Source organism: Epithele typhae (genome assembly GCF_022376455.1).
Source record: "Epithele typhae strain CBS 203.58 chromosome Unknown BXZ73scaffold_18, whole genome shotgun sequence".
Classification (NCBI taxonomy): Eukaryota; Fungi; Basidiomycota; class Agaricomycetes; order Polyporales; family Epitheliaceae; genus Epithele; species Epithele typhae.
This window is the reverse complement of record NW_025954209.1, coordinates 18,087-41,725: the sequence shown is the minus strand read 5'-3', so window position 1 is coordinate 41,725 and position 23,639 is coordinate 18,087. Positions and strand designations below refer to the sequence as shown.

The 23,639-nt window shown below is 58.6% G+C and overlaps 9 protein-coding genes across 9 annotated transcripts; 4 read left to right on the top strand and 5 right to left on the bottom strand.

Annotated features, from left to right (window-relative positions):
- Window positions 1–364: 364 nt before the first annotated feature.
- BXZ73DRAFT_100492 (acid protease) lies at window positions 365–2,265 on the bottom strand (the record flags this gene model as incomplete). Its single annotated transcript, XM_048014591.1, has 6 exons — window positions 365–872; window positions 940–1,116; window positions 1,179–1,743; window positions 1,801–1,980; window positions 2,042–2,072; window positions 2,134–2,265. The coding sequence occupies 6 exons, from the start codon at window positions 2,263–2,265 to the stop codon at window positions 365–367; spliced, it is 1,593 nt and encodes a 530-aa protein (XP_047878718.1).
- A 2,309-nt stretch (window positions 2,266–4,574) lies between these two features.
- On the bottom strand, window positions 4,575–6,461 carry BXZ73DRAFT_76813 (acid protease; the record flags this gene model as incomplete). Its single annotated transcript, XM_048022514.1, has 6 exons — window positions 4,575–5,061; window positions 5,124–5,300; window positions 5,360–5,924; window positions 5,982–6,161; window positions 6,223–6,253; window positions 6,315–6,461. 6 exons carry the CDS (start codon window positions 6,459–6,461, stop codon window positions 4,575–4,577), a joined length of 1,587 nt encoding a protein of 528 aa, XP_047878717.1.
- A 2,335-nt stretch (window positions 6,462–8,796) lies between these two features.
- BXZ73DRAFT_100490 (uncharacterized protein) lies at window positions 8,797–9,379 on the top strand (the record flags this gene model as incomplete). Its single annotated transcript, XM_048014590.1, has 6 exons — window positions 8,797–8,848; window positions 8,907–8,987; window positions 9,041–9,051; window positions 9,131–9,145; window positions 9,201–9,212; window positions 9,266–9,379. 6 exons carry the CDS (start codon window positions 8,797–8,799, stop codon window positions 9,377–9,379), a joined length of 285 nt encoding a protein of 94 aa, XP_047878716.1.
- A 154-nt stretch (window positions 9,380–9,533) lies between these two features.
- BXZ73DRAFT_76811 (uncharacterized protein) lies at window positions 9,534–11,178 on the bottom strand (the record flags this gene model as incomplete). Its single annotated transcript, XM_048022513.1, has 6 exons — window positions 9,534–10,009; window positions 10,075–10,216; window positions 10,273–10,445; window positions 10,505–10,778; window positions 10,919–10,972; window positions 11,023–11,178. The coding sequence occupies 6 exons, from the start codon at window positions 11,176–11,178 to the stop codon at window positions 9,534–9,536; spliced, it is 1,275 nt and encodes a 424-aa protein (XP_047878715.1).
- A 277-nt stretch (window positions 11,179–11,455) lies between these two features.
- Window positions 11,456–13,572, top strand: BXZ73DRAFT_89488 (T-complex protein 1; the record flags this gene model as incomplete). Its single annotated transcript, XM_048025295.1, has 8 exons — window positions 11,456–11,512; window positions 11,581–11,671; window positions 11,730–11,866; window positions 11,968–12,112; window positions 12,164–12,418; window positions 12,469–12,617; window positions 12,668–13,330; window positions 13,384–13,572. 8 exons carry the CDS (start codon window positions 11,456–11,458, stop codon window positions 13,570–13,572), a joined length of 1,686 nt encoding a protein of 561 aa, XP_047878714.1.
- Window positions 13,573–14,755: 1,183 nt separating this feature from the next.
- Window positions 14,756–17,362, top strand: BXZ73DRAFT_76809 (polysaccharide lyase family 8 protein; the record flags this gene model as incomplete). The annotated part of the gene is made up of 7 exons (XM_048022512.1): window positions 14,756–14,826; window positions 14,873–14,985; window positions 15,044–15,246; window positions 15,325–15,819; window positions 15,871–15,914; window positions 15,964–16,352; window positions 16,410–17,362. The coding sequence occupies 7 exons, from the start codon at window positions 14,756–14,758 to the stop codon at window positions 17,360–17,362; spliced, it is 2,268 nt and encodes a 755-aa protein (XP_047878713.1).
- A 138-nt stretch (window positions 17,363–17,500) lies between these two features.
- BXZ73DRAFT_100486 (uncharacterized protein) lies at window positions 17,501–19,162 on the bottom strand (the record flags this gene model as incomplete). Its single annotated transcript, XM_048014589.1, has 5 exons — window positions 17,501–17,942; window positions 18,004–18,218; window positions 18,286–18,468; window positions 18,620–18,907; window positions 18,962–19,162. The coding sequence occupies 5 exons, from the start codon at window positions 19,160–19,162 to the stop codon at window positions 17,501–17,503; spliced, it is 1,329 nt and encodes a 442-aa protein (XP_047878712.1).
- Window positions 19,163–20,670: 1,508 nt separating this feature from the next.
- On the top strand, window positions 20,671–21,285 carry BXZ73DRAFT_100485 (uncharacterized protein; the record flags this gene model as incomplete). The annotated part of the gene is made up of 1 exon (XM_048014588.1): window positions 20,671–21,285. One exon carries the CDS (start codon window positions 20,671–20,673, stop codon window positions 21,283–21,285), a length of 615 nt encoding a protein of 204 aa, XP_047878711.1.
- An 81-nt stretch (window positions 21,286–21,366) lies between these two features.
- BXZ73DRAFT_100484 (uncharacterized protein) lies at window positions 21,367–23,635 on the bottom strand (the record flags this gene model as incomplete). Its single annotated transcript, XM_048014587.1, has 10 exons — window positions 21,367–21,383; window positions 21,434–21,518; window positions 21,665–21,831; window positions 21,928–21,976; window positions 22,027–22,032; window positions 22,099–22,528; window positions 22,584–22,765; window positions 22,824–23,039; window positions 23,092–23,421; window positions 23,474–23,635. 10 exons carry the CDS (start codon window positions 23,633–23,635, stop codon window positions 21,367–21,369), a joined length of 1,644 nt encoding a protein of 547 aa, XP_047878710.1.
- Window positions 23,636–23,639: the final 4 nt, after the last annotated feature.

Sequence of the window (23,639 nt, the reverse complement as noted above, 5' to 3'; positions counted from 1 at the left end):
GTGATGTAGTCGGTGCTTGATGGATCTGCGTCTGCGGTTCGTGCGTTGCGAGGCGTGCCGGATCTTCGACCGCAAGAGTGTCCTCGTTTGCGCTTCACCGCCCAAAAATGTAGCGCCATGATGGACATTTGATCAAGCGGAATGCAGAAGTCCCAAATGCCGAACTTGAACGGGATGATCACCCCGCTGGCATCGCAGATCACGCACAAGCGCGCGCGGCGTTCGCATGAGGAAAGAAAAGAAAGCGACAATAAGTAATGTCCGAGTCGTACGGTACAAAAGATCCACGTTGATATTCTAAAAGTCCAATCGCGCGCCCCCGCCACTGCGGCCGCCCTCCGAACTGCCGCACCACGCGACCCGCTCAGTCGCTGTACCGCAGCTGCGCCCGCTCCGAGTCCTCGTCGCCCTGCTGCATCTTGAGCGGACGCGCGCCGACGGGCGCGTACCGGCCCGGCGCACTCTGGCTCTGCGAGCGCATGCACATCGTGAGCGTGAGGCCGAGCAGCGCGACGCCGACGGCGAGGTTCGCGCCGAGGAGCGCGAGCGCGATCGTGCCGTACTTTGCGCCCCAGCTGTCGGTGCTCCCGGACGAGGACGAGGGGGAGTTCTCGAAGGCGCCGGCGATGGAGGGGGAGGAGGTGGATGAGGCGGCGTCGGTGGTGGTAGTGGTGGTGGTGTTGGAGGGGTCGGAGGAGGCGAGCTTCGAGACCGTCGCGATGTCGCCGAGGGGCGGGAGCAGCGCGAGGGCGGCGGTGCGGTTCGCGACGAACTCGGCTTGCATCGTGGAGCCGTCGGTGGTGGGAAGGAGCTGGACGAAGGGGCCCTGGCCGTCAAAGGTCGTGTTCGGTTGGTAGTTGCCGTAGTTGTACCTGTGGAGGGAAGCGAAGGGATGATCAGGCGATGGCCAGGGGATGTGACGCCCGAGGATTGACGTACGAGGCGTATACGTTGCGGAGGAAAGAGTCCCCTAGGATGAGGTCGAAGCCGACGAACTCGGTGGGGTCGAGGGTCAGTCCTTGGAATGAGCCTAAGCATCCCGTGATGTTTCCAGAGGGGGTGGAGAAGACGGTGGTCAACGTCAGGTCGAGCGGGTGCACCGGGATGTCCTGTCCGCTAGCGAAACTTCGTCAGCACCTAATTCTGCCACAGCGTACAGCTTGGAGAGGACGACGCACCTAAAAGTGAACACCACGGTCGGCGCCGCGTCACAAGGCACTGCCCAAAAGGGTTCGGAGTAAACCGCGCCCGGGATAGACTCGTAGATCGCGTTCGCGGCGGCAATCGGTATTTGCGAGAGGGAGAAGCCAGTGTCGAGCACTGCAGCGACCTTCCCTGTGGGAACTCCAAGTACTCGCGAGGCGTTGAAAGCGAACGGCGTGCCATTGACCGTCATGCTGTCCATGGCAAGACTCCAGTGCTGAGAAGTAAGGCTTCGGAGCATCGGAGCAGAAGTGATGTTCTGGAAGGCATCGTCGTGTTGGGAGATCAGGAATACACCTTCGGCAACGTCGTTAGAATCGGGGGACACTACCCGCGCGAGCTGCACATCGAAGAAGTTGGGGGTCGTAGGGTCGAGCGCAAAGAGGTTGGTGATCGGCGAGCGCGCGAGAGCGTCGGCCGCTTCCGTGCCCCAGTTTTTCTGCACGACAGGGTAAATGATTGCAGTGTCGAACGCCATGCCGAGGAGACCGTCGAAACTGGTCATAGGCATGTCCTTGATCTCGACGGCGTTTACGAAAGCTGAGAAGCCGTGGTGAGGATAACAGCGCAGAGTTGACGAAGAGCCTATGTGCTCACCTTGGTTGGGAACGGAGAAGTCGCCGATAGTCATATCGGCAAACGAAAGCCATCCCGATACGCTGCCCATCCCGTAACCCTCTGTGATGTTGAGATCGGTTGTATTGGTGAACTGCAAGTTGCGCCCGGTGGTGTTCAACCAGAGGTCGCTTGATCCGGTGTCGAGTTGGACAACGAAGGCTAGGGACGTGCGTAAGGATGATGGTATGGACAGAGCATAGACGGCCGCGTTGTGTCTCACATTCACCACCGAGAGTAATATTGACTGTGTACTGGAGCAATGACGAATGATCAGAAGGTACAAAAACAGCGACGATACTTGATGACGCTCACAATGTTATTGGTTTTGGTGGAGATTACATCGCTCAATCCTGCGGCAGAAGTGGAGACACGGAAGCCGGAGGAAGCAGCGCGGGCGGCGTTCGCGTAAAGAAAAACTGAGAGTAGAGCATTGAAAGTCAACATGATTAAGGAAGAAAGAGTAGGGTGGGGGCAGATGCCAGAGACACTGGAGCTGCTGCTCATATACCTTGGCATCATTGTGACTGATCCATCGACATCAGCAAACGCGGCAATCGAGATCCGGAGACAAGCTCTGCCTCGCGCCATCAGCGTGGGGCGGTGGCAGACGGTGACCAGGGCGTGTTTCGTTGCGGTGCGACAACCTGGAAAAGTGCAATTCAGGACCCCGGACGGCGACAACGACGGGCGGCTATGCCGGCACATGGCCACATTGGCCGTTTCCATCTGGGGCGTCTCCAGCGCTCCCTCCAGCCAGGCGAGAGACATCGCGGTGCAAAGCGGACGGACTGTGACGGCAATGGTCTTTGAACCACACGCAGCAAGCAACGTCAAGATGCGGAATGTCATGTGGGCGAGTGGAGCGGCCGTGGCTGCTTACCGCAATATAGAGAAGCGAGCCCAATGTCCGATCGGAGCCATGGCCTATCGGGAGCGTAGGTGTGAGGGGCATGAACGATCGGGTAGGAGACGACGGTGGCCGTGGCCAGCCTTCTCACACGAGCCTCACCCTAGCTCACCCTGCGTACTGCCACCTGTGCACTGCCTGTGTGCACGCGGACGTGCGTGTCCGATTTTGCAAGTTTAGCGTTTTTCTCTCGGCGGGGTAGAGGCTGACAACCAATTGCAGGGAAGTGAAGCTTCAAGTCCCGGAGGAGCGACAGAAGTTACAGACCCCTGCATGCGACACATGTTGGACTGCCCAGTGCGCGCACACGGCGAGGACTCTGATTTGAAGACGGCCACGCTGATGCCGCGTGTGTTCCCCGCGGGTGGCAAAGGCTGGCGATCCCCCGAACCTGGGGGCAGTGCTGGCAATCGATCTCTCGAGCCTATCCCGTTCTGGAACACGTCCAGGCGGGACGACCCGACTACGACGCAGTACGGAGGAGCGTACTTGTCGGTTGTTCTAGACACAACGTTCGAAGTATGGTCCCTACATAAAGCTTAGAGACCTCTTGAGAGGACTCATGAAACTGCCTCTGAACAGTCGATCACTTATCATACGGCCCCCATCGCAATCGCAGAACGAGAACGAGCACGCGACAGTGGGCCGACTCCAAGCTCCTCGTCGTCTCCTTCCCGCCTCCGCCAACACGGCGTCCTGGCAGGTGCCCGCGATCTGGGCGCTCAACACGCAGGTCGCGCGTACGGACAGCGACATCATACCTGCACGCATCTAGCTATCCACCTGCGATTTCAGATCTCAGCAGCTCTCATTTACAGCTATCTTATGCAGAAGTTAGCAGATCAATTGAACATTTGTATATGTTCCAATATTGCACGCATTTTGGGGGGTGTGAGGGCTCTGTGCAGGCACACCCAGCCAACTGTAGCTATTTCATTTTCATTGTGCACCATTATGTGCGCATTTTAAATAAAAGCAGATGGCAAAACAAATGGAGGGAAACGGATGGGAGGGCAGGGCAGGACGGAGGAACAGCGAGCTCGCTGTCGGGAGCGACGACTCGGCCGCGGTAGCGGAGCAGTGGCAGAGCCAGTATAAAGGGTGTGGTTGTTAACTGTATGCGCTTGTTCGACTCCGGCTCAACGTGTTTGTATTTTGGTTGGCAGTAGTCTCCGGCGCCAGCTGGAGTCACTTCAAGCGCCACCAATTTCCCTGAGGGAAATTGGTGTCCGTTGGGCGAACGGTACAAATGTACGTATATTCACGTACTTAATTACATACATGAGATCGCGCTCCAGCGGTTCGACGCGTTCAACGTTCAACTTTGGGACCGGCGCGCGCAAGTGGGGGGTCGTGGGCGGGAAGCCTGGCGGGAACTGGCATAGTATGCACTAGCTCGGACGTCTATGTACAGCAGTTGGTGCTTAGATCATCATAATGGGTCGGTTTGCGTGTGGATACACGGGTTGCGAAGCGTGCCAGATCTTCGACGGCAAAGAGTGTCTTTGTACGATCGTCCGGGCGCAGCACGAGTTTCATGAGGCTGGAGCTCCATCTTTGCGCCTCACGGTCCAGGAATATAGCGCCATGACGGACATTCGAGCAGAACGGGTGGCCAATCGCGCTGGTTATCGAACATGAACAGGATGATTACCCCGCTGGCATCGCAGAATCCAGAGCACGCACGAGCGCGTGCAGCGTTGGCATGAGGGAAGAACAGAAAGCGACTATATAAACATTAAATAATGTCCGAGTCGTACGGCGCAAACGATTCACGTTAATGCTGAAAGTCCAATCGCGCGCGCGCTTCGCTGCAACCCTCCGAACCACACCACCCGACCCCCACTCAGTCGTCGTACCGCAGCTGCGCCCGCTCCTCCTCGTCGCCCTGCTGCATCATGAACGGACGCGGCGTGTACCGGACCGACGCACCCTGGCTCTGCGAGCGCATGCACACCGTGAGCGTGAGGCCGAGGAGGACGACGCCGACGGCGAGGTTCGCGCCGAGGAGCGCGAGCGCGGTCGTGCCGTACTTCTTGCCCCAGCTGTCGGTGCTCCCTGACGGGGACGAGGTGGACTCGTCGAGCGCGCCGGCGACGGAGGCGGAGGAGGCGTCGGGGGAGGAGGCGGAAGAGGAGGCGGAGGCGTCGGAAAAGGCACCGAGCTTGACGAGCGTCGCGGGGTCGCTGGCGGGCGGGAGCTGCGCGAGGGCGGCGGTGCGGTTCGCGACGAACTCGGCGTGCATCGTGGAACCGTCGGTGGTGGGGAGGAGCTGGACGAAGGGGCTTTGGCCGTCAAAGGTCGTGTTCGGTCGGTAGTCGCCGTAGTTGAACCTGTGGAGGGAAGGGACGGTCAGGTGATGGGCAGGTGGCGTGACAATGGGGGATCGACGTACGAGGCGTATACGTTGCGGAGGAAAGCGTCCCCTAGGATGAGGTCGAAGCCGACGAATTGGGTGGGGTCGAGGGTCAGTCCTTGGAATGAGCCTACGCATCCCGTGATGTTTCCAGAGGGGGTGGAGAAGACGTTGGTCAACGTCAGGTCGAGCGGGTGCACCGGGATGTCCTGTCCACTAGCGAAACTTCGTCAGCACCTAATTCTGCCACAGCGAACAGCTTGGAGACGACTTACCCAAAGGTGAACACCACGTTCGGTGCCGCATCGCAAGGCACTATCCAACCGAATTCGGGGCTGCATAGCGCGCCCGGGATAGACCCGTAGATCGCTTTCACAGCGGCAATCGGTATTTGCGGCAGGGAGAAGCCCGTGTCGAATACTGCAGCGACCTTCCCTGTGGGAACTCCAGGCGCTCGCGAGGCGTTGAAGGCGAACGGCGTGCCATTGACCGTCATGCCGTCCATGGCAAGGGTCCAGTGCTGAGAAGTAAGGCTTCGGAGCATCGGAGCTGACGTGATGTTCTGGAACGCATCGTCATGTTGGGAGATCAGGAATACACCTTCGGCAACGTCGTTAGGATCGGGGGACACTGCCCGCGCGAGCTGCACGTCGAAGAAGTTGGGGGTCGTAGGGTCGAGCGCAAAGAGGTTGGTGATCGGCGAGCGCGCGAGAGCGTCGGCCGCTTCCGTGCCCCAGTTTTTCTGCACGACAGGGTAAATGATTGCAGTGTCGAACGCCATGCCGAGGATGCCGTCAAACGTGGGAGACATGTCCTTGATCTCGACGGCGTCTACAAAAGCTGAGAGGTCGTAGTGAGGATAGCAGCGCAGAGTTGATGAAGAGCCTATGCGCTCACCTTGGCCGGGAACGGAGAAGTCGCCGATAGTCATATCGGCAAACGAAAGCCATCCCGATACGCCGCCCTTCGCATAGCCCTCGGTGACGTTGAGATCGGTTGTATTGGTGAACTGCACATTGCGCCCGGTGGTGTTCAACCAGAGATCGCTTGATCCGGTATCGAGTTGGACAACGAAGGCTAAGGACGTGCGTAAGGATGATAGTATGAACGGAGCGGAGATGGCCGCGTTGTGTCTCACCTTCACCGCCGAGAGTAATGTTGACGGTGTACTGGAGCAAGGATAAACGATCAGAAGGTGCGAAAACAGTAACACGACTTGATGACGCCCACCAAGTTGTTATCGCTCGTGGAGACTACATCGCCCAGGGAGGTAGCGACATATCCTGCGGCAGAAGTGGAGACACGGAAGCCGGAGGAAGCGGCGCGCGCGGCGTTCGTGTAAAGAAAAACGGAGAGTAGAACCTTAAAAGTCAGCATGATTAAGGAAGAAAAAGTAGGGTGGGGAAGACGAGGGACACTGTCCGAGCTGCTGTTCATATACTTTGGCGTCATTGTGACCGATCCATCGACATCAACAAACGCGACAACCGAAGGTTCGGAGACAAGGTCTCCCGGAGTCCCTCAGGCGTGGCTGGGCTTACCGCGATATGTATAGAGCAGTGAGCCCACGTCCGATCGGAGCCATAGCCTATCGGGAGCGTGGGTGTACTAAGGGGCATGAACGACCGGGTAGGACGGCGGAGACAGATGACGGCCAGCCGTCTCTACTTAGGTGTAAGGCATGAACGGTCGGGTAGGACGGAAGAGACAGACGACGGCCACTGGCGAGCCTTACCCTGCGCACTGCCACCTGTGCACCGCCTGTGCGCACGTGTTCGTACATGCGGACGTGTCTGATTTTGCAAGTTTAGCTTCTCGCTCTCGGCGGGGTAAAGCCTGACAACCAAGGGAAGTCGACTGGTGAAGCTTCAAGTTCCGCAGGAGCGACAGAAGTTACAGACGCCTGCATGCGACACACGTCGGGCTGCCCGGTGCGCGCACACGGCGAGGACTTGAAGAATCAAGATGGCCACGCCAGCGCTGCGTGTGTGCCCTGCGCTGCCCCGCGGGTGTCACGGCTGGCGATCCCCGAACTCTGGGCTGGAGGCAGCGTTGGCAATCGAGCCTATCCCACACGTCCACCGACTACTTGCAGTTCGCCGGATGTGCAAAACGGATTTTGCACAAGCTGTATCTTGTCTATTCCGCTCTCGATCCCTCTCGGATTTGGTACACAGCTTTTAAATCATGTAAGGTATACCTTCTTAAAAAAATTCAGAGCAAACAGAGGAGAAGTATACAGGAGATATCCGAGAGGGGCACTGTTACTATATACACAGGCCGTTGTCACGAAACGTCACGCCGGCAATGACGAAGCGCTCTATACAGCCGACCGAGCGCTAATGGCGGATAGTCACTGAGCCAGAACGTCTGGACGTTGTAAATGCTGTATAAACCTGTGGGCGTTGGCCTCGGGGGTATAAAATCGCACTGGGTGTATATAAAATTAAGATCCCAAATTTCACGAGGATCGCCCGAGATGTAGATGCGCGCGTTCATCCACACCGGTTTTGAGGTGGGCAGAAATGCACACTTTCTCCGTTCCTCAACACACTCTTATCCCCTCCCTCTGAGATTTGGCACATGTCGTTCGATTTATATTTAAACAGTATCCTGATTTCTCCAAGATTTATTGTACAGGAGGGACGGGGACGATCACCATTTTGCACTTCTCTCACGTTTTGCGTGACTCTTGGTGAACCGCTAGTACGACGCAAGAGGTTCAAAGCTCGGTGAGACCTGCGGGTGTCAACAGATGCGGGGTTTGACGGTACTAATCCGTCGGTGGTATAGTACAGAGGAACGCACGTACTTGTCAGTTGTTCTGGGCGCAACGTTGGAAGTGTGACTCGGAGCCGTGACTGGGCCGTATAGCTAGGCCTGGCACATCGCACTGGTGTCCCTACACAAAGCTTAGACGTTGACGATGTTAGAGACCTCTTGAGAGGACTCACAAAAATGTCTCTGAATAGTTGATCACTTGTGATACCCATCGCAATCGCAGACCGAGCGCGAGCGCGCGACTTCGCTACATCGCCGCACACTGGCACGCGCCGCGCAGTCGTGCCTCGGGTCGCACCTGGACCTCGCCGCGCGGCGTCTGCGTTCGTCAGGCTCGACCCCGCCTACAGAGGTCGCCACCTCGCTGTTTTCCCGCACGCGGGGACCAGAATGTTGTAAATGGTGTGCGCTCTCTCGCGCAGGCCGTAGATTTCGTAGTACCTTGCCACGCGCCGACGGTGACGCACGGTCAGCGCACGTTCTGACGAGCAGAGCGTGGACTACAACAGTGTGGTGGGGAGTCCGGAGGGGAGGGGTGACGTGCTGGTGGAGACTACGACGGGGCTACGCTCGGTTGGAGGTGCGTTTTAGTAGGTGTGTTGGGTACCATTGAGCCCACTCAGTTGTGGTTTGATGTGGGTGATACTTACATAAGCACGGATGACTTCCGTTGTGAAGTTACAGCCGGCGAGTCTGCGGTCCGGTGCCGACCCCGGTGCGATGACGCCTGGCTGGCAGTGACGTCAGACGGGGCTCACGCCTGCGCCTCCCACTCCCCATGGCGCGCACATATAACGAGCAAGGTGCCCGCCAAGCCTAGCACCATACCCCAACTGCCATACCACTACCGTCCTCCAGCGAGTTCAAGATGAACGCCCAGAACCAAGCTTCCGTCGGCGCACCTCACGAGAACGAGAGTTTCCACCCCACCATGCCCTCAGAGACTGCCGAGCCCACCCAGGTCGATACACCGACCCAACAAGGTATGTGCTCTCTACACGCCGCGGCAGTCAACAGCCTTCGTCAACACTGCACCTTCAGCCAACACTGCGCCTGGATCGGGCAACGCTGTACACGTCGTCATGCAACCCGCGAACCCGTCTTTCGGACAGAAAGTTGTCGGTATGTCGGCGCACCATCCCGGTTCGGTATAGGTTGAGCTGATTGGCTTTCAGGTTACGCCAAGGTGCGCCTTCGGCCGAATGAGCATCGGCATGCGTTGACATTCCCGATATGTATGGTCCGGATTCCTTCCTACACTGCAGGAGGTTCGCGGAACGGTGAGTCAACTTGAAGTTTCGTCATCCTCCCTCGTGTTGACATCGTGTATTGCAGGTTTTGAAGAAGGTATGCGCCACCGGGTGCCCTCACCGACTGCAGTACTGATTGACGTCGCGTAGCCATCACTTAAAGAGGAGGGGGTCAAGATCCGCATGGGCGAGGAGCCATGGCCTCCGTCTCCAGACAAGGCGCATACCGATGAACCCACGACCGACCACACGGAGACCAACTGATCACAACGCGAGCGTAACGTCCGAAGACGAATTCTGTATCGTTGTACCCATCTATTTCGACCATAATTCCGTTCGGCTTCGTATGTCTTGTCCTGTGGTATGTCTAGTGCAAACTGAGCACACTGGCCCGAGTGCAGCATGCACACTGTTACGCTCAATACCAAATTGACCTAGTCCTGTGTATGGGAACCATCGGCGCCGTTTGAATCCCGTCGAGCTCGTCAGCACATCCTTCAACCCGCTTCGCCAGATCCCAGAGATAAAAGTCAATGACCACGCTGCTGATCGTGTCCTCGGCCTGCTCTCCGCCGCCACCTGCCGCCCGGACGAGCTTCACGATCTCTTCTCTCACCCTCTCGACCCCAATGATGCTGGCCGCCCGGATGCTCAGCTCTTCTTTCGACCCACTCTCCAGCGGGGTATGGGCTTCGAGGAGGGCAACGAGGGATGGTGGGTAGGATAAGATGCGAAGACGGTGCAGGACCTGTGGGACGCGGTAGTCGGCGAACATCGTTAGCTCTTGGATCTTCGGGCCGGACGGGAAGAGTGGGTGCAGGTCGGAGGGGGATGCGGGGTAGAGTGCGGCCCAGGTCTCAGCAACGAGGATTTGTGCGCGTTTCCAGATGTGCACTGTACATGAGCGAGGGAGAAGGTAAGTAAAACAGCGTGACGATCAATACGAGGATCAACCAAACCTCGGCGGCCGTTGTACACATGCTCATCACGGAAGGAAGGAAACGTCTCCGTCACCATCTGGACGAGCTGGAGGGCAGTGCCGCAGTCGTTGTACCTCTTGCGGAACGCTTGGACGAAGCCGTAAAACGATCCATCGAATTGCTATCGACGAGAGCTACGATGAGCCAGAGCGTCGTGAGGTAGAGATAACAACCTACCGAGCGTAGTATATCCCCATTCTCACGAAGGATGGACACCCTTTCGGATAGTAATGGAATTCCTTCGTCCGACTGTTCCGCCACACGGAATATGTGGGCGACCATGGAATCGGGACAGCGGGAAGGGGAAGAGTAGAATTCGGGGTCCGTTACTGGCAGGCCTGCTTCCAATGCTGCGCAAATACCAGTAAACGTTGGCCTAGGGTATTGCGAAAGCCGGGGGCAGACATACCTCGATTTACGGCAGCGACGAGCGACCAGTATCCTGTGTGAACGACCTGCTTTTCCGATTTCCAGCCTTCGCGCCATTTTATCCCAAAGCGCCTCGGGGTGCCTTCCAGCTCGGACCAGAAGCTGAAGTTCAGCGACGAGATGAGGAAGATCCAGTCGAGGAATGGGCGCGTGGAGGGGCTCGCCCACGAAAACGGCTCTTCAGGGCAGATATGCAAGGCGTGGTCTCGCCAACTGCGTGGGACATAGGCCTCCCGGTGCATTCGGGAATGGATCTGGCATATGGGCGGCAGTGTCAGCGTTTGCTCGTACGCGAGTACACATGAACGAAGTGGGAGCACGCGACCCCATGCGGGATCACATGTACGGTTGGTGCTGCACGGAAGGGAGACGTGTAAACAAGCTAAGCACTCACGTAGCGGGCAGCAGATGTGATGCCATCTTCGTCGAGTTTCACCAGGTTGATTTCCTAACGAATGCGTCGGTACGAAAGAGATCAGAGAGCGCGACGAGACGTACCTGCAATGCCCATTTTGAGCTTCTCAACACCGGATTAACGCATACAGGATCATCATCCTCCGAGGGAGCCGCCACGTTCGGCTTTTCATACCCTTTGAGATTCGTCGAAGGGGTGCCGAACTCCTGGTGTTCGTTGAGAGAGACGGTGATTGTCATCTTAAAGGGCCGAGGTATCGAGTAGCGACCACGAATTATTCCTGGCGGGATATGTGTCGCGTGCAGGGGCGTGGGTGTACATTTTGCCAGACGTTGTCGCAGTCAAGAATGTGGTAAGAGTCAGAGAACTGACCATAACCCCAGGCTAGGGCTCCGTTATCTCATCGCGCTCCGGCGCCCAGCGGCTTCGCGAAATAATCGCGGCGCGCGTCCTCCTCCTTGTGCTCCGACTTCTCCGCTCCTTCCCACTTCACTCCCTTTGGTTCACGATTGCGCGATGTCTCTGAAGGTACCGAAGGCGCAGAACATCCAGCTCTTCAAGGATGGATACAAGGTTAATATCCGCCTGCGCGCTGCGCGCATTTCGTCTTGCACCTGAGCTTGACGCGTCCCTTCCTGCAGCAAATGTCTGGCCTGGAGGATGCGGTATTGCGCAACATCCAGGCAGTAGCGGAACTCTCGGATCTTGTCAGGACGAGCTTTGGTCCCAACGGTGCGTGCTACATTTTCCCCCGTTCGCGTAGTGAGCCTCATGGGACGCGGACACGCAGGGAGGAATAAGCTTGTGATCAACCATCTGGGCAGGCTTTTCGTCACCTCCGATGCTGCGACGATCATCCGTGAGATCGAAGTCGTCCACCCGGCAGCAAAGCTGCTGGTCATGGCATCTCAAGCTCAGGAGTCTGAGGTACGCTCGACCACTTCCTCCAGGTTCTTCCCAAACCCTTGCATTCTCCTATCAACCTTGCCATTCTATTGGAAGAAATATAAGCTTATCAGGGAGCATAGATGGGCGATTCTACCAACACCGTCATGATCCTTGCCGGCGAGATGCTCAAGAAATCGGAGCAGCTCTTGATCATGGGTCTTCATCCGAGTGAAGTCATCAAGGGCTACGAGCTCGCATCCGCAAAAGCTCTCGCAGAGCTCGACAGTACGTTTCTAGGCGTCTCCAATGGGAGAGAAGGCTAACCGATCACGCCAGACCTCTCAACATCATCCTTGCCCTCTCCTCTCACGCAGGCGTCTCTCGCCACCGCTCTTAAGCCCGCGATCGCGTCAAAACAATATGGCTTCGAGGATCAGCTTGCGGGGCTGGTTGCGGAAGCATCGCTTGCCGTTATGCCGCCAAATCCGAAGAATTTCAACGTCGACAACGTTCGGGTAGTGAAGATCATGGGTGGTAGTTTGTCGGGGAGCAAGGTTGTGCGGGGAATGGTTTTCGGTCGCGAGCCTGACGGTGAGTTCTTCGCTTTGCATTTGAATCCCTCTAAAACTACTGTGTCGCAGGTGCCGTGAAGAAGGTGCAAAAAGGCAAAGTCGCCGTTTTCACGTGCGGTCTCGACATCGCACAAACGGAAACGAAGGGCACCGTCCTGCTCAAGAGCGCCGAAGAGATGCTGAACTTCACGCGCGGCGAGGAGCAGCAACTAGAAAAGGTGCGTACATCCACAGTCTTCACCAACTCATCCGCTTACCTCTCCCCCAGATATTCCAAGAGATCGCAGACTCAGGCGTGAAGGTGATCATCGCTGGCTCATCCATCGGCGACCTCGCGCTCCACTACCTCAACCGCATGAACATCGCCGTCCTTAAGGTGCTCTCCAAGTTTGACCTCCGCCGCCTCTGCCGAGTGATCAACGCCACGCCGCTCGCGCGCATGGGCGCGCCGACCGCGGAGGAGGCCGGCCATGTCGACGTCTTCGAGTGCATCGAGATCGGCGGCGACCGGGTCACCGTCCTCCGTCAGATCGTCGAGGGCGACCCGGACTACGTCCCCGGCGCGGGTCCGACCGAGAAAACGCGCACGGCGACCATCGTCCTCCGTGGGGCGACGATGAACCGGCTCGACGACCTCGAGCGCGCGGTCGACGACGGCGTGAACGTCATCAAAGCGCTCATCAAGGACCCGCGGCTCGTGCCTGGCGCGGGCGCGACGGAGCTCGAGCTCGCGAAGCGCGTCGAGGCGTACGGAGGCGGGCTCAAGGGCCTCAGCCAGCACGGGGTCAAGCGGTTCGCGCAGGCGCTCGAGGTCGTGCCGAGAACGCTTGCGGAGAACGCGCTCGGCGGGGCGGAGGGCAATGAGGTCGTGAGCCGGCTGTGGGCGAAGCACGCCGAGGCGGACGGCGCGGCGTGGGGTGTTGATGTCGAGGTGCGTGGTTACGTTCGCCTTGCCTGTAGACGTGCGCTGAGAGAGGGGAGCAGGCCGAGACGGACGGGACGCTGTCCGCAACGAAGCACGAGATCTTGGACTCGCTCGCCGCGAAGCAGTGGGCGATCAAGCTCGCGACGGAGGCGGCGATGTCGGTGCTCAGCGTGGACAGCATCATCATGAGCAGACCGGCGGGCGGACCCAAAATACCGCAGCAAGCGGGCAACTGGGACGAGGACTAGTTGCTGTCTGAGGCGTTCGTTGGGGAGGTAGGTTACCGAAGTAGAGATGAGTATTAATCAATCCTCTTGTACAATGCTAGAGCCCGTTTGCTTGAAACTCGGCCACGAGACTCGCGTCAAGCTGCCGGCAGAAGTTATGCACCTGTATGACCAGCTTGCATTTGTCGGCGTTGTGCCAGTCGACAGGCGCCCCCTCTCACTTCGGCTGGAGTCACATCTCTCCCGCAACCGAGCTCAGCCTAGATCACCGCGCTGCCCCCGCGTCTTGACAAAACACAGCCCTGGTCCGTGCGCCGCGGTCTCGAGCGTAAAACCCCCCTCTGCGCACAACAGCAACTCATACTTACCTTGATGGCTCGTGCCCCTTCATGTCCTGGGTGCTTGGGCCGTGGGGGTCTCCCATAGCACGGCGACCATGTCCTCAGGGGAGCCTTGCGGTGGGCTTCGGCTCGTGCACCGTCGCAATATTTCCCTGTCCTGCTTCGGCCCTCGGGCTGGGCAGGCCGCTCTTTTGTTTGCTTCTGCGCGGGGCTAACCCTAACCCTAGAGTCACTACAGCAGGAGGTGGCGGTTTGAACGTTTCATGCCCTTTTACTCCACCACCACCACGGTGCTTGTCTCGCGCTCGTTCTGAGATTGCAATGATGATTGCAGGCTTAGAAACGGTTTCCGTGAAGCTTTGTGAGCTCTATATATTCAACGGCATGTCAGCATTTACACACAGGCTTTATGTAGGGATATTGCTATACGGTGGCAAGTACGCGCCTTTCGAGCCGCGCTTTGATCATTATGTCTAAATACCTTCCAAATGGCACGCTCCTACGTTCAAGAGTGAAATTTGCGTCGCTAGCCGGTGGGGCTGACAGTGAATGCCAGTTCTGCCGGCCACAGGGACGACTGCGGAAGAACCTCGAGGGCTGACACATCGGGTGTCGGTATAATGTATACAGACGTACTGATGCATATGCATGCATCCGCCTTTTCCTAAACCTCCCATCCCTCTCGCCAAGTTGACGTCGAGGCAGCCATGTTGGACATTGTGTCTTTTGAGTCACCTCTCGCTTCTATTTCACGAGTTCTTACTCCTACCGCACGCTCCTTCCTTTCTTTCACCCGTCCACACCCCCGTGCTTTAATAATACCCTTTCAAAATCCCACTGTGAGGGATGTGGACTTCGGCACAATGCGCTCGCGTCGTGTCGCGCTCGCGACTGGTGGAATCAATGCTACGCTAGTTCCAGAGATCGAGTCTTGGTATGTGCCTCTACCTTCCGGAGGGCGGCTCGCTGACCTTCTCCAGGCTCGACACCCTTGATGACAGCGGCAAATGGCCGGACTCCGAGGTCGACTACACCACTGGCTGCGACGGACGCCGTGCGAATTGGCCGGCGGAGGAACACTGGGTCCGCATTCGTGCGTCTTCCATCTATTTTGCCTCCGCTCAATCTCGTCTGAAGTATGTGCGCCTCAGAAACACTCGCGGCCGCGTGGCGCGGCGGAGTACCTGGGGCGGATGTCTATGTGAACAGCACCACTATACTCGCCGTGGCGTCACGCGCGATGGACTTCTGGTTTACAGACGATATGCCCAACCTCGACTGCCTGTACGCTGGAGGCAGCGGCAACTGCCCATGTGGCACTCCTGGTTTCTGGAACACCAACTGGTTCCCCAATGTGCCCTTCCCTTCATAATCTACCTCCCCGGCCATGGGCCCGGAGCCACACGCTGACCCCGGACCGTGCGCCCTGCAGGTGATCGGCGTGCCGGTGCTCATCGGGGACACATGCCTCATCCTGGGCAACGACACCCTCTCTGACACACAATACGGCAACTGCTCGAACATCCTCCGGCGCACATTTGGCACGTTCGCTTCCGGTCAGGGCTTCCTGGCGGGCGCGAACATCCTCGACATCGCCAAGTGCGGGATCACTGCGGGGCTGCTCACGGAGAACTCAAGCTGGCTCGAAGACGCGTATGGACACGTCCACGACGAGGTCGTCGTCCACGACGCGAGGGGCTCGGACGGAATCCGTCCCGACGGCAGCTTCGGCCAGCACACTGGCATCATCTACAACGGCAACTACGGCAAGGACTACTCGAACGACGTCATCGCGCTCGAGATTATCGCCGCAGGGACCGAGTTCGCGGCCAGTGGTGGCAGCAGGAGCGCGTTTGAGACGCTCATGGACGGCAGCCTGTGGATGATCTACAAAAACGTCAGGACTGGTACGCTCCACTGGGACTTCGTGCGTAATTCGCTCGTTTCTTCGTTTGACAAGCATCCAATATGTCTGCAGAGTGTCACTGGTCGTATGATCACTTTCGCCGTTGCTGATGAGCAGTGAGTGAACAGTTTCACGAAGAGGTCTGTGGTGACTGAGGCAATACAGGGCGACGTCGAGCATTTTGATCAACACGACACTTCTTGGAGAGCTCGGGCAGCTCTGGGATTCGGACATCATCAGCTCTGCTGCCATCCAGCTCACTTCGGATACTGACGACGCAAACGTCGGATTTGTGAAGGGTAACCGCATGTTCTACAACAACGATTACATGGTCCACCGCGGTGATGCTTACGTTTCGACGCTGCGCATGTTCTCCTCCCGGACCGCCAACACGGAGTGTACCAACAACCAAAATGTAGGCTCTTCCGTGATCCCTTCACAGGACCTGCTGACACACGAACAGCCCTTCGGCTTCCACCTGGCCGACGGCGTGGTTTACACCTACCTTGAGGGAGACGAGTACGAGGACATCGCCAGCATGTGGGATTGGAACTGTACGTCGGCTGATCAATGATCCATGATCCTCACAGTCCCTCACCTCCTCTATGCAGTGATTCCTGGGATCACCACCGATTACAACAACACTCCCCTCGACTGTGAGAAAACCAGGGCGTCCGGCAAAGAAGCGTTCGTTGGTGGCGCATCGGACGGTACGATCGGCGCCGCCGCGATGCGCTACACGAACCCGCTCACCGGCGCACTCTCGTTCCAAAAAGCCTGGTTTTTCCTCGACGACGACGTCCAGCACGTCATGGTCTCCAGCCTCACCTCCACGTCCTCCGCGCCCGTCATCTCTGTCCTGGACCAGAAGCGCCACTCTGGCCCCGTCCTCCTCAACGGCCTCCCGCTTCCCTCTGGCGGCAACTTCAGCGACTCCCTCACGCTCTGGCACGACGGCGTCGGGTACGCCTTCCCGAGCGGGACCGACGTCTCCGTCTACTGGGGCACGCGCACCGGCGACTGGGGCGCCATCGGCGCCTCCGCGTCGGGCGTGCAGTCCGCGGACCTCTTCTCCGCGTGGATCGTGCACGGCGCCGCGACCACGCCCAGCACCGCCCACTACTCGGCCTTCCCCGCGACGGCGGAGTCGGGCGGGTTCCTCGCCAAGGCGGCGAAGACGGCGGCCACGCTCGTGACGGTGCGCAACGACGGGAGCGTGAGCGCGGTGTACGATTCCGCGCACCGCGTCGCCGCGGCGGTCTTTTGGGACGCGCGGGCGGGCGGGAACGCGACGTTCGCGCCACCCGGGCCCCTGGCGGCGTGCGGGGCGGTGACCGTGTCCGCGTCGACGAGCGCTATCGTGATCTACAGGCTCGATGAGGGCGAGATCACGGTTGCAGACCCCACGCAGGCCCTCTCGAACGTGGATGTAACGCTCGAAGTGGACGGGGTGGGCACGGCGCCGGTTGGGTTTGACGGCAGGACAAGGGTGACGGTGAGCGTCCCGCTGCCGTCGGGGGGCGCGGCGGGGAAGAGCGTCACGGTGTCTTTGAGCTCGAGCTGACACGGACCGGGTTAATTGGTAGTATCTAGTGGTAGTCTCTTGGACCGGTAGTAGTACTCATGGATTTAAGAAAGTTGGGGCGGTCCACTCGAGTCAGAGCCGCTGTCGGCGCCAATGTGAAACCAGATTTACCGCCCGTCAAAACGCCCATTCATCCAAATACAACCTCGTGAACCCAGTGTCCGACCTCAACGCCACGTTCCCTCTCCCTTGGTTCTCGTCTCCCCACCAAATGCTCCCCGAAACCTGCCCGTCATCAACCCACTCTGTCTGGACGTGTCGTGCGCGCGCTTGTCCAGTGGGGTCTGGCATGCCGTTCGGGCCCCAGCTCACTTGCGCAGTCCGTCCGGGCCCGACCGCCTGCGCCGTGAACGTCCCCTCGAATTCGCTCCTTAGCCTAACGTCAATGCTTCCAGTCGCGCTCGCACGGAGGTCTAAGGGTGCCTCGGCGGGGTGGTCGACGATCGTCAGTCTAAGGGGGCTGATCATCCCGGCAGAAGAGGCCGACACGTTGAAGGCGCCTGGGCCCGAGGAGGAGGGTGAAAAAGGCGCGTATAGTCCAATGGTGCCGTAAATCGCCCTGAGAGAATACGGTTCGTCGTCAGCGGCAGCTTTTATAGGAGAAGAGGGGGGCTACGAACCCGGAACGAGAGGACATCACGAGAGTGGTCGGATGGGTCGCGTCTTCGGCGGAGTCGGGTTGCAGGTTGGCCCTCACGGTGATGGTCCCATCGCCTGCGTTGAGGTCGAGGGTCTGAGAGACGTTGAAGTATCCCGAGATGATGTTCATGCCCTCGACGGGGCTGTGGGGGCGGTTGCTGCCGGTGACTACGACCGTTTTCGCGACAAGTGTAGACTAGTAATAAACTTTGCATAAGTATTGACGGCCATCTTGCTGTTTACAGGGAAATGACAGCACTCACTTGGGCGGCAAGGCTTCCGGAGTACAGCGCGATATTGACGTTGGAGAAGCGGACGACTCCTCCCAACGATTCGTCGAACGTATGATCGAACAGGGGAAGGTTCGTCTCGAACGGAGGCATCAAATACGGGACATCAGGATGCTTGGGAACAGGCAACTGGACGTGTACCTCAAAGAAGATGCTCTGAGAGATGGGGAGAGGCCACGGCCCTGGAAAACGCTCCCGCGGTGTCTGAAAAGGACTCTGCGTGTTGGCAAGTTGAATCTCTTTCAAGATCCTGGACGCGCACGATTATCCCAAGTGTTTCGTTTCCATCCCTGTGTCCCTGACACACGATAGACTCCTCGAACGTACGTGTGCTGTTAAAGTACATGTCGACCGTGATTGATGCCTCTCCAGGTTCGAGCGACTCGCTTGCAGACACGTTGAATCGGCCGCCCGCAGAGTCGCCATTCAACCAGAAAGAAAGTTCTGTAGCGCCGAGCGGCATCGTCGTGTGCGACACGGAATGGTACAGCCAGGGGACCGGAAGCGCGTTGAAGACTTCTTCTGGGGAAGAGCGGTCAAGGAAGACTTCGCAGCGCTTGTAGGGATTCGGGCGCAGTATGTTCAATATATAGTTCTAGATGATACATCATGGATAGTGTGACGATGGCGAGCATGTCAAGCTGCTCACCTTGAGTTCATACCTGCCAGGGAGTAGTGCGTTCAGCGCGAAGACCGCGGTGGTGAGCAAAATGAAGCGCAAGGCGAGGACCGCCATTGAGGCGCAAATGGTCGTGGACCCATGCAGACGCGAAGGAGGTGGGACGGAAGTAAGCCGATGAGTGGACGCATTGTCGAGGATTGAGCCCAGCTGTGCCTTCTCTTCGTCCATAGTCGAGCGCCGAGCCGCGAGTGGGGAGATAGTCACCGGCATTTCGTCGAGGATGGGACATACTTATACTTCCAGAGATTAGGTTCCGCGACAAGCCTTTTGACAGCTTGAGAAAACACGCCCCGATTGGGCCCCTGAAGGATACGAACCACGGACGTGAACCGCATATGTCCTACACCGATGGCCGCGAAGGATGGCCGGGATGGTTCCCGGGTTTCTTCGACCCGCTTCGATTCTTCTTCACTTCAGAGAGGCCGGGGATGGGTCCACAATTTTGACCTTCAGCCGCCGGCGCGCGTCTCGTCTGTTCGGCATGTCATCAAACGTCGAACCTAGGTTGCGCCGCAGCGCCCACTCTGCCGCCCCTCAAGCTTCAAGCTCAAGCCTCCCCATCCAACAACAGGCTCGCGCTCCCGATCGCAGTCGACACCACCACGTTTCCCTCCCCGCCGCTCTCCTCGCCCCACGCCACGCGCCCCGACACCTGCGCGGTCCCCTTCCGCCGCACCTGGACGTGCCGCTCGCGCCCGGGGCGACGGCGGACGGGGACGAGGGGGCGTAGAGAGAGACGTCGCTCTCGATCACGCTGCGGCGAGATGGGGCCCGTTACACTGCACATCACGCCCAATTTCCTGTCAGGAAATGTTTAGGATAGGTTGTATATCCAACACATATCCCGCGTATATCCCGGGATCCGGATTTCCGGGCCATTTTCGATGACAGGCGACCAATCATGTCCACGTGACCTGCTCACCTCGCGCGTCTTAACGCGTCTGCGCGTCGAGAAGCACCTTGCATTTCCCTTGCTACATTCCCCCATCCTTCCTCAGGCCTCAGGCTTAAGTGCCATGTCCAGCCATCCCTATGACATCCCCCCACACCCCATCGTGCAACGCCGCACCGCTCGATCAATAGGCTCGTCGTCCGACGTCCGTTACCTTTGAGTGCCTGTGTTCAGTGGCGGTTTACTTATCACCAGTCAGGTGTGCCTCACCTCCGATCAGGCTAGATCAAGCGCAGTTATACATGCATGAAGGGTGTTACGGGCTTTCCCGGGATTTTTGGGCGGATACAGCAGCAAAGGTGAGTATTGCTCATTCTTTGGGTGATTATATGCGCACTGAGTTGTGCTATAAAACATCCGCAGTGCGACCGAACGGTGTGGCGATGATGCCCGGGTACGTCCTTCGTCTCATCTGCGTGCTGCCTTGGAATCGATACCCCTTTGAAGTCAGTGCGACAAGATGGACACGATGGACGCAAGTCACAACGGAGCGCCCGAGTCGAGGTGAGTGCAAACACCTGAGAAGTGGTATAGGTTGCAGCGCGTGTGCCGCTTTGCAGTCGAGACTGGCTCTCTGCTCCCTGTTTGGTTGTCTCATATATACGTAGTCATATTGAACTAGCTACAGTACTTGCAAGAGTGCAATCGTCGGCCGCTCAAACCCTCACCCAAGAGCGTCGCACGGCAGCCGCGAGCCCAACCTTCGCTGAGATCCCGCCCGAGCATGTATGGAGGATCTGGTCCGCGATGGGCATCGGGTGCGTTCTCTGCTCTGTCTCCCATATCCTCGTCCTCGCCATCCCTCCTCTCCATCACGCGTGATCTGCAGGATGCTCTACATGTGGGACTGGCCGCTCGTCAACCCTCCCTAGAGCACCATACCGAGGTCCACGATCTCCCTCAAGGACTTGGCCCTCGCTTGGCTCCCCACCCATCTCTTCGCGATCTGTGGCCCCGCGTCGGTCTCGTTCCTCAAGATGTCTCTCAGGTGCCACCCTACCCGCACCGCGACCCGATCGAGGCGCTCAAGGCGTACTTCTACACCCGGCGCACGTTCCCCTTCCTCGACCGCATGCTCGGCGTCCTCAGCGTCCTCGGGCCCTACGGGCGCGCGCGCGAGGACATGGGGCGCCTCCAGGGCTGGCAGCGGAACGCGCAGGCGATCTGTGCGGTGTTCAACTTGCTCAACGACGCCAAGCTCCTCGACAACGTTCCCCGCTTTGTCGGCCGCATCGACACGCTCCTCATGCTCGTCCGCACTGTCCAGGGCGAGGCGCAGAACATCGGCGTGCTCGGCGTCATCGACGCGCGCGCGTGGGCCACCGTCGCCGCCGCCTGACGTGCCGTCCATGGCGCGATAGCGGACCCTGCTCCCCGACTGTGGCCAGCTGCTGCGTATTATTGTGAATCCAGGTTACCGCTAGTATCTCTGCATCCCTGTAGCACGTGTCAGTAGCATAGACGTCAGAATATATACATGCTTTTACCAATATTGTATGAACCACGGTCCACGAACGCGCCCGGAATAGCGAGTACCCTGGAAGCGCCAGCCGGGATGTGCACAGGATATTCCTGGGAAGTTGTGAGGTTTCGAGGAATGTCCCAGAACTTCCCTGCCAGGAAAAACCTTGGATAAATCTGCGATATTCATCATATCCCAGACATATCCTGACAGGAAATTTGGCGTGATGTGCAGTGTTAGAGGCATGCGAACGGACCGGAGAGCGATGGGCGCACCCGTTGGCGGCGGTGAACGAGGCGGTCGTGGGCGCGCCGGCGACGTCGGGGTCGTTCTCCGGCTTGAGGTGGGCGCGGACGTACATGGCGCCGTTCGCGAGGTTCAAGTTGATCTCCTTCGAGACTGGCCACTCTGGGGCCTGGAGCCCTGATGCCATCCTATCTTAACGCTCAACGAGACCAGCGTCTTCTGACGAAGGCATGCGAAAAGCACAGGCGAACGTCGTGCAAGTACTGCGCTCACCCACAGACTGAATTGCGGCCACCTCCAAGTAAAAATACACGTCGCGAACCTGGAGCAATACGTCAGCCACAGTCTAATCAACGTCCACGAAGCACGCACATCCAACTAGTCCCACTGGACGGTCTGATCCAGGTTCAGCCGCAGGGGCCCCGCCCACGTCTTCACCCTCACCTCGCCCCGAGTCCCGCTGGGCGCCACGGGCAGGACGGCGTCTCGCCGCGCGCCCTCCCCGTGCGTCCATGGAGACCACTCCACGCTGCCCTCCGTCGTGCCGTCGTCCGTCTCGCTCACGTTGGCCACGCGCGTCCGCCCGAGCCCCTTCGGGTCCTTCACGCGCTCGCCCCAGCGCACGTCCGGCGCCTCCGAGGCGTCGAGCGAGAACGTGCCTTCGAAGGCGGGGTGGAGTGTGATGTCTGTGGGAGAGTTGCCGTTGGCCGCATCGAGCTTGAGGCGCGCGTCTGGGGGGAGGGCGGGGAATTGGAGCCAGAGGTGCTCGCCGTTGGCGCGGGCGTCGACGTGGAAGTTCCCGCCAAGAGACGGCCATGCGCCAGGAGCGGCGGCGGGGACGGTCGAGTGGAGGTGCAGGGTCCCGGCCAGGTACCTGAGCCGATGTCAGGGCAGGGGCGCAGGAAAGGGATCCCTGATGAGATACGCACGAGTTGGTCGTCCGGAGCGATACCTTCGTAGCGTCTCCACCGGGCTCTGCGTCGTTGAACGCGTGTACCACCGCCGACACCCTCTCATTCTCGTTGTGGAGCGTCAGGGATCGTGTCACATTGAACTGGCCGACTAGGAGCCTATTCGTTGTCTTCACGGAGATGGTGTTCGCGACCAGGAACTGCAAATGCACGATAGTCAGCCTCCAAGAAACGGTATGGGGTGTAAAGGAGTCGCACATCAGGCTGAATGAAAGCATTGACGCCTTCGATGTCGATTTCGTCGAAGTGAACATCTCTGAGTCGGTTAAGATACTGCCCGAAAGAACCCATCTGAGTCGTGAGCTTGTTCAACTTGAGCGCCGCGCCGGACTTTGGCACAGGGACGCGGACGCGGACCGATACATCCAATGGCTTGTCGATGTCAACGTCGGGACCAAGCCAGGGCGTAGGAGTCTGAAGAGAAGCAAGTCAATGGTGGAATGCAGCCGAGAATGCGTGCAGTTACATGAATTCCAAGCCCGTGCTTGCCGAGCTTGTTTATGCGACAAAGCGACAATGCGTCAAATGCCGCACGGTCATTGTAGTAAGCGTCGACCTCGACGATAGCGCTTGTCGTGCCATATGGCGCATCGGGGACGACATGGAAGGTCCCCGAGGCAAGAGGGGCGTCCGCGAGAAAGACGAGCTGAGGCGCGTCGAGGGGGAGTCGGATAACTGCCTTGTAGTGCTTGCGGAAGTTCGGATTCTTGGTTGTTGTGCTGGCGGGGCTTTCGAACCAGTCAACTGCACTGTGACACTCGGGGAAACCGTTGAGACTAGGGCGCCAGCGGAGGCTCTGCACAGACTAATGAGAGAGCGAGTCCGACCCAATAAAGTATGCCACACACCAGCAGTCCAGATAGAGTGTATAGCCAAATAAATATCACAAGCGCGACAATAGCACAAAGCCGCAACACAGCGTTCAAGGAGCGTGGGAGGCCCCAGAGGCGACGTGGCGATGGAGGACAGTCCAGCGCATCCTCCTTCTCCAGGTCAGGGAACCGGTCCATGGAG